The following is a 22,892-nucleotide window of genomic DNA, read 5'->3' as shown; positions in this document are numbered from 1 at the left end:
AAGCTTTTATATAGACACTATTATTTTCCAACCATTTTTTTTGCATTTTATCGGTATGGTTTATGCTCGTTCTTTTCTTTTTGCTGCATCAACCTCTTCTGGGAAAGTTTGCAAGACCACACTCAATGATGAGGAAAACATGGAGCCAATATTGGTGATAGATAGCAATCAACCTGAATATGGGATGTGGATACAGGGCATAGAAGGAAAGTGTTAAGTATAGATTACCATGGAAACACAGTATCAATAAGTGCCTCCTATTTGTGCCCCTCTTAGACAGTGGAAAGAAAGGCCTCAGGGAAGGTCACATTGGACTAGGGGCAAGGGATAATTACCAAAGTGAAGCATGGGAACAAGAATACAACCAAAAGTGGTCTATTATCCAATTCAACTTGTGATCCATACTAGAATGCCCTTAAACATTAAATGGAAACAATTGATTACAAAAATGTTTTGATGTATCTTATAATAGGGGTGATTGATCCACCTTTATTTGATGAGTATGCTAGATGAAATAAAGCATTGAACAAATCATGGATGGAAGGCCTTTAAGGCTAGCTATCTGTGGATCATCATAGGGCTACTGGTTGGCAAGCTGAACAAATGGGATATTTTTTTTCTCTTAGGAGTTACCCACATGGGTGGGTAACACTGATGATTGTGATTTAGATTGTCTTTATGGTACTTGGATTATGGTGTAGAGGGTCTTGTCCCATTGCTCCTAAAGCCTGTGTAGGTGCTAAAAAATCCAGAGAGCATTTCTCTACTTGTGTCTGAATTCGAAGGACAGATTGCCATCACAGAGACCTTGTCAAGCAAGGTATAGGAAATGTAAGTCACTTTTTTCCCGTTTGTGTTTGGATTCAAGGGCAATATAATTTGATTAAAAATATAGGGAAAAATAACTTCGATAAAGTTTGCCATTAAATTCGATTATATATATATATATTTATTTAATTATAGGTCAATTAGTTTTATCTTGGGTGGTTGGGAGGAATGATTGAGATCCTCCCCACCTAGGTTCAATTCTTGCAGTGACATGATGAGCTTTGATGTAATGACTTCGATCCTTGTTCTTGTGAATGAATGGTCACTCTAGGACCGAGACATGTCTATTTCTCATATGGAATATAATGGTGTTTTCAATGTGAATATTTTTTTTTTTTAAATTATATAAGTTGCATAATTTTAATACATTATAAATTTTTATTTTTTTCCGGAGAAAAAAACGAACTTTTTATATATAAAATAGATAAAAAGTTACAAGCAGATGCTAACGCATTCAGTTACAGCGAGGAGATACCCCTCAACTGACCCAGAGAAAATTTTCCTTCTCTGAAGCTGTCCAAAGACAAAAACCAAAAAACCATATCCCCTGTCAGAGGAAGCAGTTCTGTTCTTTTTACAAAAACACAAAAAACCACGGCAGATTCACTGCCTGCAACAAAACCGCCATACACTAGACCCGTTTGTAACCAAAACGTGGGCCTCCATGAAGGAAAACAGCCCACTGTTACAAGTAAAAAACGCCCGAAAACTTGGGCTGTAAAGTAGCAAACTGTCTCATCAAAAAACACATCAGATATTATGTGCATATGGAAAAAAAAACAGACATCCGAGGCCACTAAATTAGACATAGGGAGGCTGGAACGACTCCTGTAACTGATCCTGTTGCTTTTCAATCACTTCCTATATGCCCAGAGCCTGCTGCAGAGCATCTTTAGATAGTTTATCCGCGTCTTCATTCCGACTCCTGTATATGTGTTCAATGGAAAATACATTAAAAGACTGTTTTAATAGCATAATTTCTTCAAGAAGAGGTCTCAGCATATAGTTTTGACATCTACTGTTGCCATTAACCCATTTAATCACATTTAGAGAATCCCCAAAGATCTGAATTGCGAAGATGTGTCTATGGATAAGCCAGCAAAGGAGTAACTTGAGGGCTGACAATTCGGCGAAGTTGTTTGAACCAGTACCAATGCCCACCGAAGCCGACAGAGAATGGGATTCATTTAGATGAATGACTAAGCCTGCCCCTGCTGAGTTGTTTTGTGAGGCCCCATCGAAGTAGGCCCACGGAATGTTTGGTCTTATTTGTTCTTCCCTGTTTTGACCCTTTTTACTTGTTTCCTCCGACACAGGGATACTTAAAAAAATGGCTGAGCTTTGAATGGCTATGGATTCAGCTGGAAGAGATGAATCTTGAAAAATGGCTTTGTTCCTGGCTATCCATACTCCCCATGAGATGATGGGAGGGAGATTCCTCAAATTCCCCCCCGGGTTCTGATTCCACCATAGCTCCCAAGCTGACATAATGGAAGCCCCTTCCCATCTAAGTTGCTTCTTTAGAAGGCCTTGCACCTCTTCCCACACCTTTTTAGTGAAAGGGCAGATTAAGAGCAGGTGGAGGATGGACTCATCATCGTTTTTGCACAGCGGGCATCTGCCAGGGCCTTGCATGAATCTAGCTTGTAAAATATCCCAAGTTGGGGCCTTCTTCTTCAGAACACACCAGAAAAACAACCTAGATTTTTTAGGGCATTTTAACTTCCAAAGGGATTTTGCCCACCAAACAGGTTCTTCCCAACCTTTCTTTGTCATTAAGAAACTATACCCTGCTTTTGGGGCATAAGAGCCTGAGTCAGCATGGGCCCATACCAACTGATCAGGTCTATTCGTTATCCTTACATTGGATCTTGACAGTTCCTGTATAAAGATTTGCCACTCATCCCACCATACAGGATCTAGATCGAGGTCTTCACCAGATTTCCACGCTTGCCCCCAGATGGAAGAATGACCAATTTTCTCTATCTGGTGCAGATGAAGAATTCCTTTTGTATCCAGATGTCTAATGAGGCCCGGAGATAATGCATAATGCTCATTACAACCCACCCAAGGGTCCCTGCCTATTTTAACATTTTCCCCACTGCCCACCTGCCAGGACAACCCTTGCTCTATGACTTTAAAAGCTTCAGTGGTAGCTTTCCAAATTACTGAGATATTCCTCCCTTTTTTATTTGGGTCACGGATCCAATTTTCCAGAGACATTGGATCAATATACTTGCGTTTTACTACTCTTGTCCAAAGATTCTCCGATGATATTAATTATATAAAATTTATGACATTATAAATTTTTATATAATTAATATTAATGTTTTTTAATACGTTATAAATCTATATATAACTATCATAAATGTTTCTTTAATACGTTATAAATTTGTATATAAATAAATATTAATGTTTGTTTATGACTTATTGATATATAAACTTTAATTACTTTATATATATATATATATCCTCTACATATTATAAATTAAACATGTTCCATGTCAACCTTGTTTACTTTGTCCCATCCTCTGTTGTATAAGATGTGATTTGTATTCATTGTAACTTGCAAACCTATAGCCTAGAACTTGCACATTATCAGGAAGCTGAAATCTAATACAAATCACCACCTTGGAACATGCACAATTTTGGAGATTGGAGCATTGAAAGCACATTGGTAGTTCGACACTATGACTTGCATGCAAGCAAAAAAACTTTGACAAAGCTCGAATATTGATGATTGTAGCAACATACAAGTACTTCTGCATAAGCTAAGTGTTAAGCATGTGGTAGTAGTTCAAGACCTTCCTAGAAGCTTGCTCATGTTGAGTGAGTGTCTATTATGATATTTTTCCTAAGTCTAACTTGGGAAAAATATATTAATTAATTAATTGATTAACATTGGCCATTGGGCTAATGTTTTATAAAGAAAAGTGAATTATTCACTTAAGTGATTTAGATCAAATCTCAACCATTGATTTCAAGTGGTTTAGGATTTAATCCTAGCCATCCATCACTTCGGAGATTGGGGTTCAAGATCTAGCTCAATAAAAAATTATAAAGATAGCCTAAGGGAAGGAAAAAAACACAACACAATTGCAAGTGATTTGCAGTTTCGAGAGTAATTTGTTGGAGAATGCAGTAGGGCAGCTATTAGTTCAATTTCTCCTTAATTCTTAATATTTGCTTGTGAACTTTATTTATCTTTTTGTGTTTCTTTTTTAGATCTTTTCATCAAACAAATATCAAGAGAAAAATAGTAAAGACAATGGACACAAAAATTAGGCTACTAGCTAGGGCAAAACCCCTCCAAGGGGAAAACCCATAAAATATCTTCTCTTCTTATAGAATCTACTTCAAATGAGAAAACCAAGACCCAAATCCTAGACCAAGTTCTCCTCCAAGCACCAAGTCAGCCCTTCCAATTAGGTAAGAGATCAACCAAATCAACAAGGATCAATTATGCTTCAACCAACTTCCAACTTCAACTTCGACCCCTGATTTCTACCTACAACTTTGACCTACAACTTCAGCGCTGTAGAAACCCTAGCTTCTTCACACATGTGAGAGGAAAATATCCCAAAACGGATATTTCTTTTTCTCCTTGACTTATCCTTGCTTTCTAGACTTTCGCACTTGCTTTCTTTATGTTGCCAGCTCCAGATCGAACTTCTTTATGGGAGAGAATGAATTGGAGATGAAATGAGGTTGATTTCACTTCTATTTATACACATTTGTGGGGTTTGAGTTCCGCCTTTTAGGCCGACTTGTGCTTGGAGGTTTCTAGGACTTGCTAGGCTCAAAATCAAGGTTACAACTTGCCGAAAGGGTCTTATATAAATGAGAAAGACTCTTTTGACTCAAGAAAAATATTCTTTTGACGTTAAGAACCCTAGAAGTATGAAGATTCAAGAACATGAATTACCTAGATGGCCATCAAAATGGAGCATGAAACCCTTGTTCAAAAATAATATTTTTCCGTCTTTTCTTGTGACATAAAATATACTGTTGGGCAGAAATGTCAGTATGCAAATTTAGTTGTGTAAATAGTAATTGTATTATTGATAAAAATTGAATGGTGTACAATACCTTCGTGGCGGTTTGCCTATATAGGCAGTGACTGGCCACGAAGGATGAATAGTCATGTCTTTTGACTATTTACCTCTTCATAACTAATGATGTTTTAATAATTATTCAATTAATTATTTAATCAATTATTATTTACGTAATTAATATTTTTATAAATATTTTATTCATAACATTGCCACCCCCTTTAGAGATGGCATAACATAAGGGTTTCTATAGGAATGACATCTTTTATTTTGACGTGTTTGTGCTTTGTGAGTTGGCGAAATCCTCATGTGTATTTTCACCTTCCTTGAAGTTGGAAGCATTAACACCATATAATTTATAATGTCATCTTTGCCAATTAAACTCCATGAACTGTTCTTTAAGGTTCGTAGTATAGCTTCGTAGTTGTATTAACCATTCTACACCTAGAACTATATCCATTTCTTTGAGCAATCGGGCAAATAAATCTGTTTGTAGCTCTAGTTCTTGTATTTGAATTGAAACCTTATGACATTCTCCTATCTCTTAGAACTCTTTCCTAGTAGCGAAAGTGATGCTTAGGTCCTTGATTGGGCATATACAAAGATCAAGTTGTTTAGCAAGATCAATGTTTATACAATTGTGAGTACTGCCAAAATCTACAAGTATATTGACATTTCTGCCTCTTATGAGCCCCTTAAGCTTCAGGGTTTTAGGTCGTAACCTTCTTGTCATATTTCTTGGTATAGTAGTAGGCTTAATGTTCTTTCTTCTTGGAGACTGGTTTCTCGGCTTTCGAAGGTGTGGTGGAATGTATTTTGCAGTGACGTTGTTTTTGACTCATTGAAGAATTGCCTTCATCATCCTCATTTTGTTGGACACTTGAGATTTCAGCTGATGATGGTTCCTCAGGATTTGAATCTTCATTGCGTGTGACAACAATTTCTTCATTAGGTTTTTGTACTTCAACTTGCCTTCCATATACTATTCTATAGTAGCGTAGGGACGTGTCTTCACATTTATGTCTTGGCATCCAATTTTCTCCACACTTGCAACAATTATTTTTCTTTTTTATCTTTTTTTCTAACTCATTACTAGAAGTGTTTGATTCCTTCTCAACTTCATAAGTATACAATTTCTTGTTAAGGCATCTGTGTCCTGATGTCCATTTGTCTCCACAATATCTACATTTGTTTGCATCTTTTTTACCTAAGTATTGTTGTTGGTCTTTGTCTTCCTTGAATGATGACATTTTGAACTTATGTTTTTGTTCAATAAACCTCGCCACATGTCTAGCTTCTTTGATAGTCTTAGTTTTATACAATTTCAATTCTGCACAGATATACTCCTTAAGTCCACATTTATACATTTTAAGTAGTTATTCATCAGTAAATCCTCTTTGTCTTGTAGCTAATACTTCCCATTCGTGGGTGTATTCACTTACAAACCCTTTTTGCTTAAGATGAACAAATCTTTCATAGACATCATCTTCTACTTCGTCATACAACCTTCTTAGCAAAACATCCACAAAGTTCTTCCAAATAAAGGAACGAGCATCATTTTGTCGCTCAGATTGTACATGCACGGTGTGACAACGCCTCAAGGCGGGGGTAATCACTCTCATCCCCGCCCACTTCGTTCTACTTATCTCCCAACAATAGATTATGGGGGGTAGTCCCTATAGAAGATGGAAATGAAAGACAAGTTGACGACCAGCGAGTCTGGGAGACATGATTGAATGACCTAGCCACTTGGTTGATTTAGTAAGATTTATAGATTAGATTAGATTAGATTTAGATGTGAGACCAGTGCCTTATGGAGACAATTTATTGCTTTTGATCGATTAAGACCAAGTAACTGGATGAACAATTGTTGCTTGAATGCTTAACTATCCTATATGCTATGCAAATCCTAATGCTATGAATGAGAATCCTTTGAGCCCTAACTTCCCGTTTCATATACCTTGCAAGTGCTTGAGCATCTCCTATTGCTAGTTTAGTGATAAATCCTTAGATATGTTCCATAACCTCATTTTCAATGAGATTCAGATCTGTCCTTTTCTTTAATGCAAGGTAGTTTGAAGCCTTAACTAATTTGTTTCTTTCCTTGCAAAAAGACATTTTAACAAATTCAGATGTGGACATAAATATACCTAGTTGATAGGATTCTACTTCTCCTTGCTGCTTCCTTGATGTTGATGATGATATAGAGAATAGAAAACTTCTTCGTGATGAAGATAATTTTCTTCAAGAATGAGCTTTGATCCCATAGAAAGGGAGATTTCTTTAGATCCTTTGATGGTGATGTCTTTGATGATGATGATCAATGATGACTTCTTTATGATGTCTTGCTTCAACGAGGGGGAGATTTCCTTACAATCTTGATGACAATGTTCTTGGTCTTGCTTCTCTATAAAGGAACTTTATGTACAAGTCCTTCAACTTGAGTAGGGTCTTTCAGGTGTCTTGAGATGACTTGAGGATTCCAAGACTTCTTTCTAGTGAGGACTTCTTCTTGATAGATCTTGACTTGATGCCTTTCTTGAGATTTGATCTTTGAGTGTCCCTTGATAATATGCCCTTCCTTGACTTTGTCACCTTAGCTCTGATACCATGTTGAGAAATCTAGGGCATCAAGATTAGGTGATTTCTCTATTAATGATAATTGCTTGTAATGATTTTTACTTCAATAGAGTATGATTTTCTCTGTAGTTAGATTATTATAGTGTTCGTCTTCATCAAACAACTATAAAAGCATAAACAATAAAGAGACAAGAGACATAGAATGTAGGCTATCAGCCAGGGCCAAAACCTCTTCTACTTGAGAGGAAAATACAAACAAATTCTTCTTCTTATAGAGACTTCAATTCATGAATACCAAGACCAAGACCCTTGACCTAATTGCCTTTCCAAGGCCAAGACGCAAAGCTTCCTTGACAAGTTTCTTTGAGTCAATGATAGTCAACCTTCTTATTTCGTCCTCCTTTTCGGCTACCTTTTATAATTTCAGCCCTTTGATTTAGGTCTACAATCTTCGACCCTAATTTAGAAACCCTAGTTGCAGCTTCTTGGAAAGTGCCGCCTTCTAGAAAGTGCCCTTGATTTCTTTGTTTAAGATATAGTCTCCTTCTATCTTAACTTGGCTTCTCCTTTGACTTGCCCTTCTTCAAATTCGGTTACCCAAGAGTACTGCAATTCTTCTCGATTTCTTCTGCAGCAAATGATCCTCCTTTTCTTCGCACATGTGATATTAAAGTGACACAAAACAAATACAAAAAATGATGCTAGAGACTTCACTCTTCCTTTTTCTCTCTTCGCTGATGATGGGGCTCCTTCCCAAGTGATCTTCGCACATCTTGTTTCAGACTTGTTCTTGACCGAATTGCTTGCTTCCAAATGGGAGTCGAGTTGCCTATATATAGTGATTTGCCCATGCATCTAAGCCGACTTGATAGGGATCTAGGCCGACATGTCCTTTGGAGAGGTTTCATTATTCCTTCTTGAAGCTGACTTGTAGGAGGTGCTTTTGCTTGGTCTTGGAGGGCCTTCTTATTCATTTAATGACTCATACAAAATTGTAACATGCCCAAGAAGGGTCCTTCATACATGACATTGACTCAATTTGACTTTATGACCAATCCTAAGGGCTCACAATGGGAGCCTTTCCTAAAACTAAGATTCCTTGCTCATGAAACCCATGAGACAAGCATTACAATAATAATTTTATTTTTCTTCTTTGCATCAATTACTTAAAATCACAATTACACATGTCATTATGAAGACCGAATCTAGTTACACTTTACAACATGTTGGCCCTACAAAAAATTTGGAGACTAGATCTTACCCTCAAGGGCCTAGATCTAGCTCAAACCCCAGGCAATCTTCTTCAAATAACTTGGATCTCACCTGCACAAATGAAAAATAGAAATACCCAAAACCCCAACATATAAAAAAATTTAAAATAAATTCCCAAACCCCAACTAGTTGCAAAACAAGGGTTAGAAAAATTATTTACAAAAAGCAATTTTACAAAATAATTTATAAATTATATACAAATATAGATTGTTTGAAAAGATTTTTGAAGAATAATTTTCTATGATAATGACAATAACTTGATATGTTTTGAAAGATAGATGTTAACCACAACCTTAGCAAAATAAGAAAATCATACAAATTTTCAAAAGCCTAAACAAGGTTGGCCTATGCCCACAGTCTGTGAACTCGGAGCCCAAGGGTTGGAGAACCTACAAACTCTTTATATTTCTTAAGAGAAAATTGTTAGATCATACAATAAATCAAATCACGTAAGATAGGCTCAAAACTTACCAATAGAATGTTCCTATCATCTACAAATGAAATAACAATTCATATAATATTGAAGCACAATATACGAAAGCACATACCTAACACGTTCCACAGATCAATGAGACAAAGACACCATGAATTGAACCCTAAAGTATTTTATTATGAATTTCAAACGTTCCCACCAGAATTGTGGCTTCAGACCAGCGTTACAAATTACATTTATACCAGAGTCACTATCATTGTGACTTGAGAAGCAAATGGCTTCTAATTTATAGATAAATCATCCAAGTGGAAAATAACGGCTAGTTGGCTTGACCCTTGTCACAATAATCTCGACTATTGATAAATACTTGATCAACTTTTAATCATAGCTGTCGAAAATATTTATTTTTGAGGAATTTTCGAAATTCTCATTAAAACCATTTTTTATTAATCCAAAAATAATTATACTAGATTAATTTCCTCAAAAATTTGACTTTGACTTAACCACCAAGGTCTAAGGGCTTAATTTTTGTAAAAAAATCCATTTTTTCCTTGGTGGGGGGACCTCAAAATTTGAATTCTTCATGATCCACAAATTTTTTGGTCATTTTCTACTTGGAGAAATTAATTTATCTAATTTTAAATTTTTGACACAAAATTAATTAATTTTCTGGCTTAGGATTTAATTTTATTTTGCCAGAAAAATTAATTAATTGACACTTGAGGGGATTAATTATTTTTTCACCCTCAAATACTTTAGCCATGGTGTCTGATTGCGAGCGACCATGCACTAAAATAATTTTATATCAGATAATTACAAATTCAACCCTCAAAGAGGGAATACCCGTTCATTATAGACCCTCATAATTTTTTATCCAATTTTGCGACACAATATGATCTAGTAGACCAAGTGATCTGTAATAAAATAATTTAGCCAAATAGCTTAAATTATTCCCAAATCACTTTTACAATAGACTCGACTAAGAACACTAGGACTCACCTAAGACTTTGTCAATAAATTCCACCTTAGCTTTGTGGTTTAAGCTGGAGGGAAAAACTCTGCCAATTATCCGTGTTTAGAAACACACATAATTCAGTGAGACAAAAGCCTCCTAGGATGAAATTCGTCGCCAAAATCATAGGCCTACCTAGGTTGTTACATAAATAAACGGTCATACTAGCATCATTTACATTACAAATTTGCAGAATGGGTTTTACAATGACATGATAACTAGTTGCCTGATGATTATGAACCTTGAAAAAATCGACACAACTGCTTCCTTGAAATTGTGACAAAATGGGTGCAACTTGTCACATTTGCCAGACCACCATTGGAAGCAATCATATGCCTCTGCTTTCAAATTGTTGGATGCGGTCATGATTTTTTCTCGTTCGCCTATTGGTGGGTTTGATTAAAAAATGGCTTCCATTTTATTAACCCAGACAATAGCACCTTTATGGTCTTTTCCATCGTATTTTGGGAGCTCCTTTTTAATCCATTGATAGCCTCTTTCTGGGAATTTAGTGTAATATTGGCTACTTGAAAAACATATTTCTGGTAGATCAGTAGGTTCATGTACAATCCTACCTTGTGGGCTGGATTCTGGTCCTTGAATAGATAGGACTGTTAGTAAGTCTACTTTCTCCATTAATTGATTAAGACGTTTGACATGGTCAAGTCTTTTGGTGGTTTCATTAATTTTGAAGCCTTTTTGCAATATTTGCTCCATCATTGATGTCAACTTTTTTTGTTTTTTTTTTTTAAATCTGCTTGTGATTCCTCTATGTTACTAAAGTGATAACGTACATTGTTGACTTCATCTCGATAACGATTAACATCAGCTTGTAATTCTTCATTGATGACCATCTCGCCTTTTTTCTTGGTGGAACCTGTTACTCCCGTCACCTACACCTACCTATAGGTCATTGAAAAAAGCCTTCAACCCCAAAAGGTGTGGTTGGTGGCAAAGAACTTAGAGAAGGGGCTATCACACTAATCCCGACTCTCTCCATTTAAGCTATCTCCTAGGTTAGCTAAGGGGGTGGTCTTTAAAGGAAAACTAAGTTAAAGATGTGAGTTTCTAGGAGAGTGTTATAGTGTTATGGATTACTCTTAGAAATTTATAAGCAAATGTGATATGAGCAATATGACATCAAATAATTATGACAACCATCAATACATGAGCATTCAACCAGTGCCTTTAAATAAATTGCTCTAAAGAAATGAAATTGTATTTGCTTAAAATGAAGTGAAATGCTTTCAAATGGAAAGCCAAAGTAATCCTGAAAAGTGAAACAATAAACTGTTAGCACAAGATATTATAAATGCTTTTAAGATGAATAAGTTTATAAATCAAAGCATGTGAAACTATCTTGCTCAAAATGATACAATTAGAAATCTACTTATGAGAATGAGATGACAAAAAGAACTCAAATGTTAGACCAAGATGACAACATGCAATTAAGTTTGCAACAAAATAAGAGTACTTGAAAGTGAGATCAATGACCATCAAAATGGCAATATGTAATTAAGCTTCAAGGGTAAACCAATTTCCAAGCACAAGAAAGTTAAACTAAACTTGTTGCAGAATTAAGAGATTACAATGCTTGCATCCAAAATGCTTCTTGACATAAGATTTGCATGTGAGACTTTTAACCATCAAGATAGCAAGAAATTTAAGAACTCATCAAGTAAATATGATGAAATGGTGCTCTTGGTTTATTTTATTAACTAGCGCTAAAGCAAAGTTACAATTGAACTCTAGTCCTCAGACCTCATCCTCGCCCAAAGATTTGGATCTCACAATGAGGAGTCAATAGAGGTAGAGGGTCCCTAAAAATCTATTCAACCAACTTAAGTTGGAGGTAAATTTTAGTGATGCTTTCGGCATGTAAGTACATTAACCAAACAATGAAAATTAACTTCAATTTGAAATGTACTTGCTTGACATGAAATAGAATGTTACTTTATGTAAAAAATTTGCCCAAAAACTTTATGCATGTAAGATATGTTTAATGGTGAAGCATAAGTAAACTTGGAACTATGTTCAAGCCAAATAAGATCAAGTAAAAAATATTTGTATGCAAAAAATCTGAACTTGTTATGGACTTGAAACATGTAGTAAATCAAACTAAAACGAATGCGGAATGAGTGTAATGCATGGTTGTGTTAATTTCTCAATTAAATGAGATGCATGCAAATGAAATAAATCAAAGATCAAGCCACCAAGCCTCTCCAAAAGGTGGAGAGATAGAGATACCAATGGGTAAAACCCATGCTCTCATAATCAAAAATTTTATTAGTTGTTATAAGAAGGAAAAGACAATGAAGTCTTCTCTAAAATCCAAAGAAAGTCTTAACAATTTGGCTTCAAACCATAGACCTTTCCAAGATGAAAATTTCTGCAATTTGAGGCCCAAATAGGCTCAACAAAATTTAGATTTTGAAGAAGAAGAGATTATAAGATTCTAGCCTTCCTCTATGGCCATAGCCAAGAGAGAGAAAGAGATGGCCAAAATAACTCGCCTCTTTCAAGAAGAATACGACCTTGTCCAAGAAGAACACGGCCTAAAGTTGGCAGTAGTCACTAAATTCAAGACCCAAGGTTCTGCATGCAAACTTGTAAGTAGTTTTTTGATGATGAATCCTGCAAGTAGCTACAAGGGAACAGGTTAGAAATGGCTACAACAACACAAGAAATATTAGCTCAGGAAAACTACAGAATATGTTACAAAATACTTTACAAGAGGCTAGGCCAAAGAGTATGAGCAAACTCTCCTCTTTGACTAGCCATGACTTAGCTCTTTGAAATAGTCAGATATTGATAAATGAAGTGCAATACGTAAAAAATAAAATTATTTTAAGTTTGATATTTTGATGCAAGAAATAAGAGCTTTAAGAAACTTGAAAGAATCCCTACAAGACAAAAATAAGATATAGATGAGACTTTGGAGTTCAACACATGTGGGTTATCCTTGAACAATTTTCAAGAATGGGTTGATTCCTCCGAGAATTCCCCTTCACGCTTGAAAAAGCTTGACCAAAGAATGATTCCTTTACAAAACTTTACCACAAATCATTAAATCCACTTGAAATTAAATAAGTGTAGTGGAAAGAATTCCTAGAGATACATCTAACATCCACTAGAAGAATTTTTTTTCTAAAGCAAATAAGTAATTCTTATGCTAATGTGAGATAACTGCATACTAACATAACTTAAAACAAGCATGAAAGAAACAATGACATGAGGAAATAAGTTGAACCATAACAACAAGTCAAGAATTTACCACATATGCAAGGAGAAGAACACCATCACGATTTACCACAAAGATTGTTGTATTATATTGCAAGTAATGAATACAATTCCTCGACGTCTCCTCAAGCACAATAATTCGTATTACATGATACAATATGAGAGCCCATAGTCTCATTTTATAGAGAGTTGGGAGCAAATCCCAAGGAAGAATGCATGTGAGAACTGAACTTGGAGCAAATCCCAAGAAAGAGCAAGTCGAGTTCCAAGTGGAGATTATAGAGACACCAAGGCAGATTGAATTCCTCATGTGGCACCCAAAGAAAATCGATTTCTTCTATATGGCATAGTAAGCATATCCATGAATACACCAAAGAAATGAGATAACTCCTGTCAAACCAAATCAAACTCGAACCAAGTGTTGCCACCTTAGATGATGATCCTAAAGATGCTCTGCATAGATCCCTAGGAACTGCTTGATCTCCTCCAAGTGAAACTCGTAATCCTCCATGTGAAGTGCTAAGTGTAGAAGCACTCGAGTTAACAGTGAAAGACAGTCCCATGAAATCCCCAGTCTAAATATTCCATGGAATATTCTTTTAGTGCATGAGTTCCTCTAATAAATTCAATTTTCCACATGTGCAACTGCTGTGTTATCTCTGGGAAATTCGATTTTACCAAATAATGGTGTATTTATGATGCAGTGTGCTTAGTCATCTTCCTCATGTCCGCTGACTCAACTGTTTAACTTAGGGTAATTTCAAAGTCATTTCCACATCATTTTGTCACATGGAATAATTTATTTCTATCTAATTTATTTAATTCTAGCCTAATTAAATGCCACAATTTCCACTAAATTTAGGAAATCTAGGTTTTGAAGGTCCAAAACACATTATTAACCTCTCAAAGTGTGTCATAGTAGAAAGTTGAAGGTGAGAGGTGAATTTTTTATTACTCATACCCCATACAACTTCTCGAGACTACACTTATTACAATTTAAATACAATTTTATTTGCAATTTTAGACCCGCAGGAAATTAAAAAAAATAAAAAAAGATTACCTAGACCTAACCAAATTCCACGAATTTTTTTGTGTGATCTAATATGGTAATATACATAGCCTCTAGACACTAAGATGTGTTGTGGGCTCAACCTTCAAACCGTCACCCCGACTTTGGGGTAAAAAGTGAGTGAAAAAACCCAGAAAAATTATTTGCTTCTAAAAAAAAGGGATAATTAACCAGATAAAAAACACTCCAAGGTGTACTCATTTGCTGATCGAGTCCCAACATCTTAGGCCTGTTATAGACTCAAAACTCATCATTGATTCATTAGTAGTATCACTTATTACGATTCCCCGTAGGGTGTGGAATCTGAGTATAAGAATATATGATGAGAAATAGAAGTAGAGTTAAAAAACTATGTTGACTGATGATATGTGATGGTACAAGTGTCCTCTGGATCATCCTTGGGCATGGAGTCTTCATACAATCATTAGATGCCACTCCAGTGGTCAACATTTGGCTCCATATGGGGATGCATGCTAGATACAAAGTGATTGTGTGCAAGAACCTGGAATCTGCATCCACCGACAAAAGACATATATCAGCAGTATCCATTCAAAAATATCATCAAGTGCAGAAATGAAGTAAATGGAAATTTATTTCTAAAAGCATAAATGGCAAATTTATTCATGAAATAAAATGACGAGGGATGATATTAGAAATATGATACAAAAAGATGCCCCATGGCATCAGATATTCTCTTTGTAGAACAATTTGAGAAGTTGGCCGTTCACAGGCAACTCGAGTGGTTCTCCATCCGAAGTGCTCAAATGGTAGGAATTCTATCCTGCTGCTTCTATGATAATGTAAGGTCCAAGCCACAAACTGTCAAACTTACCATGATTACCTAGATTTTCATTCTTGCGATCCCATAGCAAAACCATATCATTGTTAGAAAACATTCTATTCCTAGATGATTTGTCCAAATTTCTTTTTACCTTATATTGATTTTTACAACAATGCTCAAAGGCTCTTCTTCTAGTTTCATCCAATTCTACAATTTGGTCAATCCTACTTTGCACAACATCTTTATCACATGTAAAACTTTGTAGCAATTGGTAAGCTGGTAGCCTCAAATGGACATGAAGGGTAACATCCAAGTCATAAACTAACTCAAAGGGACTCTTCCTAGTAGAAATCTTCTTTGGAATCCTATCAGCGCACCCAGCATATTGAATTTTACTATCCCATGCCTGTTTGTTATCCCCTATTATCTTTTTGATTATGGTTATCAAATTCTTATTACTAGACTCTGCTAAGCCATTACCTCGAGGATAGTAGTTTGATGAATGGGATAAAACAATGCCATACTTAAAGCGAAATGATGAGAATTCAACAGAGCTAAAAGCCTTGGCATTATCAGTAGTAATCTTGGAAAGGACACCAAAACAAGTGAGAATCTTATCTTCAAGAAAATCTATCACTACATTGTCGGTGGCGTGTTTTGTAGGGATGGTCTCTACCCATTTAGTAAAATAATCAGTGGCGATTATAATCCATGAGTAGCCATTACTCGAATTTTCATTAAATTTCCTTGTAAAATCTATCCCCCAATGTTGAAAGGGAGCTTCCACGACCACAGGTTGAAGAGGCAAAGAAGCTAACTTCTGTTTCTGAGTGAATAGTTGATAAACTTGGCAAATTCTAACATACTTGTGTACATCAACAAAAATAGAAGGCCAAAAATAACCAACTTTCAAGATTTTTTGGGTAGTTGTCTTAGCAGCATAATGCCCTCCACAAAATCCTGAATGAAACACAGATATAAGTTTTTTGGCTTCAACTTCTTCAACACACCTAAGTATTACCCCCTCCAGATTTCTCCAACCTAGACCATCCTTCATAATGCAATATTTAGTTGCTCTAAGCCTTAATGCTCTTCTCTTGTGGCCAACTAAATGGTTAGGACATGAAATTTTTTGCAAACAATAAATAATGTCTTTATACCATTCAAGTTGACTCAATCTTTGAAGTTATGATGAAGCTAATTCCAAATCATTTTGACAAATCATTCCTATTGCTTTCTCATTTCCCTTAGTCAAGATTTTGGCCAATCCCTGGCCTTTCACAAGCTTGGTAGGTCTAATATCCAAATCATATTCTTAATCTTCGAGACCCACCTAGCCCGAGTTACTAATCAATCAACTTGGACTAAAATATTTTTCACAACAGAGTGGGGGATAAATGCAATTATCCTAGAATACCCCACATTAACTCTAAATTGCTTAAGAGACTTGACTAAAGCATAAGCCTGCTTCTCCATGGTGCTATACTTCAACTTAGACCCTCGAAGGGACCTACTCATAAAAGTAATAGGCTGTTCATGCCCTTCATTATTCTTTTGAAGCAACACTCCATATCTTCATATGCAAAAGAGAAAATCAAAAACTCCATTGAATAATCAGGGCTTACTAGAACAGGTGCTTTGGCAATAGAATCCTTTATTTCCTGAAAACCTTTTCTACCCTCATTTCCCCAAACAAACTTAACATCTTTCTCTAAAAGAGTTTGGATGGGTTTAGCAATCTCAAAATAATTTGGAATGAACCTTCTAAGGAAATTAATCTTTCCTAAGAAGGATTGAAGGGTTTTAATATTATGAGGCAAAGGAATCTTTTGAATAACCTCAACTCTTTCAGGGTCAATCTTGATTCCATCCTTTGAAGTGATGTGACCAAGCAACTTCCCTTCAGTCACTCCAAAAATAGATTTAGCAGGATTTAAGGATATTCCATACTCTCTACACCAATAAAAAATTTGCATTAGGTGGCCTCTATGGGAAATTCCTTTTTTAGAAAAAACAGTTAAATTATCTTGATAGATCTCAATAAATTTCCCAATTAGACCCTTAAAGGAATAGTCCATAGCCCTTTGAAAAATTGCTCCAACATTTGTTAATCCAAAAGACATCCTCAAATATTCAGAAGTACCCCATGGTGTGGTGAATGTTGTCTTATGTCTATCTTTCTTCTTCACCAAGGCTTGGTTGTATCTTGAAAATCCATCTAACAAAGACATCATCCCAGATCCTGTTACCCTTTGCCATAATGTTTCCATATTAGGTAAAGGGTAATTATCTTTTTACAAGCTAAATTAAGATTTTGTAAATCTACACATAGCCTGATTGATCCATTCTTTTTCCTTATAATAACCAAGTTTGAACACCATGTGGAATGCCTAGTGTGAGCTATAATACGAGCTTGAAGCATCTTTTGCAATTCCTTTTGCACCAAGGGGGCTAACTTAGGATTGATTTGCCTAAGTTTCTGCTTAAAGGGTTTCTCATTTTCATCTTTAAGAGGGATAGTATGTTCCATAACATCTTCCCTATAACCTTTCAACTCATCATATGAAAAAGCCAAAACATCTCTATATTCATGAACTAAATTGATCAAATTCTTCCTTTCTTGCTCATTGGTACCTCAATATGAGTAGATCGGTATGAGTAGTAGCAACATTAGTATGAGTAGATTAGATTTCCCGATGTTTGCAACTATACCTCTAGGAGAGAAGTGGGGCGATATGGAGCTATAGTCCCAGAGTTGTAGAGGTTGGGCAGGGTCCATTGAGGTATCCTCCTCATGGATACCTTGCTACAAGGGCCCACAGTATTCAGTAACCAGATGGATCAGTGTCAATGATGTAGTCAGATTCCAAGTGACAGTTGCAGATTAGTAGCAGTCAGGTGCTGAGGACCACAGTACAATGTTGACAATAGAGAAGGTGGCTTACATGTAGAGTTGGCAGCCACGTAGATTCTTCAAAGTTGCGCAGTGGTAGTCAGTCACAGTGGCCGGACATCAACAATGTGATAGAGGGGTGAAACAGAGACAAGATGTTGTAGTAGCAGTGGTGTAGCACTAGAACACGTTCCTCGCTAAGAATTTTTATAGCATTGGAGGTGTTCTAGTCTCAAAACTTTGTGGAGAGGTTAAAACACGAATTCTCCATAACCCGGAAATTGTTTCTGGAAATTCCACCTAGAAGTGTCTCAATTAGATTATTAGCCTATTTTTTAATATTTCCTAAGTATAAACTTATGAAATCTGGCTAATTAATCAGAATTAATTGAGATAAGTTGTGAATCATTAGAAACTCACACGGATCGACTCTGATATGATCTAGGCCCTCAGTTAAGTTTTAATCTTGGTCATTGGTGGTCCAATAGAAGATTATAAGAAGAAGTCGATGGGTAGATGGAGGACACACTAGTAGTGTGTATTCCTTACTGGATCGAGCTAACAGCAGCAAAGTTCGAGCCAAAAGGGATGTAGGTGTCAGAGAGGTAGGGACAGTGAAGCTGGAGGAAGATTTCTAGATTCGTTGAGTGTATTTGCAGAGGCCGAAATTTCTTCAAGAAGCTGCGCAGAGACAACATAGAAGCTTTAGAGGGCAGTTTGATTTGTTGAAGGAAGAAGACATTTTCAGTTCCAGAGGCTGGGCAGAGGTTCCCGAGGGTCGAAGAAGGGTCTTCCTAGTCAGCAACAAGAAGGATGACTTGATTTTCAGTTGTTTTGAGGAGAGCGAGTGCAGACAATGTGAGTGCAGGCGACACGAGTGCGGGCTGAGCATGTAGTAGACTACGCCAGGGTGATGCACAAGCTGCGTTGGGCTTGGTGGACGGCTTGATTTTCAGTGGCAGTCAAGTGTCGAGATTGCTTGGAATGAGGGTAGTTTCCCTCAAGATATTTTTGTCAGTATTTTTCTTTGTAGGATTGCCAGTGTTCGGCATCTAGATTGTACTCAGATTTTTTCATTGCTGCTTAATAATAAAAACTCTCAGCTGCTGCACTGATTTTCCCAACTTGTTTTTTCCTGGGGACTTTTGTCCAAAAATAATTGTGTCGATTTTTATGTGTGTGCTAGCATTTCTCAGTTTCCAGTGCTATTGTTTTCTGCAGTTTTATTTGTGAAGGTTGCAGTGTGATTTATTCGATATTTGTTGTAGCAAATAAATTGTTAAATTAATTAACAATTAGAAGAATTAATTCCAGTTGCTGCAATAGTATTTCAGACTTGAAATTTTCACATTCTGAAGGATACCGATGTTTGCACAATCGAGTCTTACGATAACAATTTATTCCAACTGTCAAATAATTGCAAAGTTCAACAAAAGATTAATCTAGGATGGTTAGATCCCTTCTCAATACGACAATTTTATTTATCACTAATAGAATCATATCATCTTTTATCAATGAAGATGACGACTCCAAGAATTTATAAAGATGTGAACAAATTAGAAGACAAGAAACAAATGACATGCCTTGTCAACAATAAGCTTTGAGGACAAAATTTTTTGAAGAGGAAGGCAATGTTATGAACATAATTGAGATAAAAATAATATAAATAAATAAATAATAATCATAATAATATATTAGTTAATGAAGAGGCATGTCCCTAAGGACATAACCGTTCATAAAGGGGCACTTGCCTAGGTATATAAGCAAACCCTCATTTGTAACAATCATCTCATATCCTTTGTACATTCTTATATAAATATATTTTCCGTATCATGGATATTTATATATTTCAGATCTTCTGAGTATTTTGCTGTATATGTGAACTTTGTTCATAACAATTTATTTCTTCAAAAAATGGAGTTTGAATGTTATAGGGCCAAAGGCCTTCTTTTCTTTTTTATTTTTCGTTTTGGTTGGTGAAAGACCTTGTGATTGAACAAAATTTTTGAGTGTGACTAGATGCTTTGTCAGATGAGGTCTGGAAAAAGTACGGCCAATGGCTAGGGTCAGAAAACAAAACTTTGATACCAAATTTGATGAGCCACTCCAATTCAGATCACGAAATCCAAAGTGTTTGGAATAATATAAAAGAATCAAGTTAAGAATAATATATTAAATAAATTTAGGAAAAATGATATCATACATAATGATGATGATAGTCCAATGAGGGTCCTATATAAATAATACAAATCCAGCGAGGAACAATATTTTAAATATATGCATGAAAAATGATATGATATATAAGGGTGATGATAGGCGAATGAGGGTCATGTATAAATAATACAAATCCAGCAAGGAATAATATATTAAATAGATGCATAAAAAATGATATGATATATAATGATGATTATAGTACAATGAGTGCCCTGTATAAATAATACCTAAGCGGGAGTGCCTTTTCATTAAAAGTCATGTCTTTTTCTTTAGACATGTCTATTTTTTTGTTGTTGTAAGTAAAGGATTTCCAATAATTGTGACCACTGCTTGTTTTTTGTGAACAGTAGTGGATATGCTGAAATTATCTGAAATATAATGCAAGTGTGCATTTTGCATTCTTAGTTGACTTAATCAGAGTGGATCACATATGAAATTATGTATAATATGCAGTAAGGTTGCATTGTTGGTGACATTGTATGTAGAACAATCCTTAAACCTCCAAGTACCTGATATGTGTGGTTTTATACTGTATTCTGTAGACTGTTGCCTCATATTACAGCCATTTATTTTGCTTTTGCAGATCAAGACTCAGTGAGACTGTTAGCGGTTGAGGGTTGTGCAGGCCTTGGAAAGCTGTTGGAACCACAGGATAGTGGGACACATATTCTTCCTGTCATTGTTGCTTTCTCTCAGGCAAGAACGTATCCGCAAACATTTAAAGTTGAAAGCATCTAGGAAATATCTGCTGCTAGTTACTCCATTTTGTTCCATTCCTTTTTTCGTGGTCTCCTTCTGGTGAATTCTTTTACTAGTATATGGTGGAGAAGATGCACAATGATTTTTTATCCAATTGATCTAGATTCAAATCTTTGATGTTTATGGAAACCATTTTTTGTTGGCCAAATGATTACCACAATGAATACAAAATTCCTTAGCTCACTCTAAATGTCAACCTGGGGTTTGTGCAAACTTATGAGGTGTTGTGTCCTATGTGTGCAACTACAAAAATTCAATCGAAGACTATCAGTTTGAAAAATTACGTAAATGAAATGTTCAACTTTGACGAGTGATTTGTTATGAATATAATATATATAAAAATAAATCATAGTAAACAAATGATTAATTAGTGATTAGTATAAAAGAGGCAAGTCTTTAAGGACATGACCAGTCATGAAAGTGTTGATTTCTGGTAGCATCGGATGTGCTCTAAGCATCAAAATTTGCAGGGAGGCTTCGACACATGTATTCCACAATACCCAGAAATCGTTTTGGGAAATTCCATCCGAAGACAATTTTATTAAAATAATTAATTATTGTAATGGCTGCCTAGGTCTCAACTTAGGAATTAAAATAATTAAAGGGTCTTAATCTAATTGTGGGTGAAACTTTTAGAAGAAGACGATGATCAAGCCAAAATGATCTGAGCCATTGATTAGGAGCAAATCTGGGCTGTTGGTTCTCAACAGAAAGATTATTAGAGGAGGCTTGAGGGGCATTTGGGAGACACATCGAGTGAAGATGAGAAGATCAATTTTACATCTCACTGAAGTATCACCCTGAAGATCCGGTAACATAGGACGATGTTTACGTTGAATCGTTACATAAAGGTTAAAAGTAATCTTATAAGTGGTTTCCCTAAAGGTAATTTTATAAGAGGATTCATATAAATATATTATATAAGGGTAACATATACTTAATATGGTGACTTTTAAAAGAATATTCGCTTTCTACATTTAAAAGAATTTTAATACTAGCTTGTGAGATGAAGTTAGTATTGAGTGGAATTATAAAAATATTATTGATTATTAATATTATGGAGTCAAAGATATCCCCAAAAAGAGAAGAAAAAGAAAGAAGAAAAAACAAATCATAAAATTATCATAGTGAAGGTGCAAAGAAAGAGATAAGTTATTAAACTAAGCATATCAAGTTAATAAAGAAAGAGTTACTCTTTAGACCATAAACTCATCTTGAAAATAGTGAAATGGAGACCAGTGATGAAAGATTTCCTAAAACCTTTGGTAAATGTGTTGGTGCACTATTTATAATCAAAGGATCACTTGCAAGAGGACATATCATAATCTCTATTAATCCTACTAAAGATAATAATTATGTTAGTACTGATATTATAATCCTACCGAAGATAATAATTATGTTAGTACTGACTTTGCTAACCAATTAGTGATTCTTGAATCGAATATAATTGAAACGAATTTTGTTGAAACAAGCTACAAACAATACATCATAAGCAATCTACAACTAAGTATTGGGGATTATACTTTATCTTGCAATTCACCATGAAAACCTTATTTTTTGATGATAGTGACATTATTTTGGGTTCACCCTGGATAGATACTCTATGGTCCATCCTAAATATGAAGAAAAAGTTTTTGACATTTTCTTGCAAAAAGAAAAAAATAACACTACAAGACATTACATTGAAATCACATTTAGTAACATCAGAAGACATACAATATATCTCAAAAGTAACTTTTCAAGAAGGTAAAAAATGATA

At 35.4% G+C, this 22,892-nt stretch overlaps 1 protein-coding gene across 2 annotated transcripts in view; it reads left to right on the top strand.

Annotated features, from left to right (window-relative positions):
- LOC149186747 (uncharacterized) overlaps positions 1-22,892 on the top strand; it is a 220,715-nt gene that overhangs the window by 80,259 nt on the left and 117,564 nt on the right. For both annotated transcript variants that reach the window (XM_089411116.1, XM_089411115.1), the window contains one exon: positions 20,958-21,070. In XM_089411116.1, coding sequence (XP_089267242.1) covers positions 20,958-21,070 — 113 coding nt within the window. The remainder of the gene's footprint in view (positions 1-20,957; positions 21,071-22,892) is intronic.

Source organism: Pinus tabuliformis, chromosome 3_1, assembly GCF_031772625.1.
Source record: "Pinus tabuliformis cultivar Carrire ecotype Pingquan chromosome 3_1, CPIR1, whole genome shotgun sequence".
Taxonomy (NCBI): Eukaryota; Viridiplantae; Streptophyta; class Pinopsida; order Pinales; family Pinaceae; genus Pinus; species Pinus tabuliformis.
This window is presented reverse-complemented; position numbering and strand designations above follow the sequence as displayed.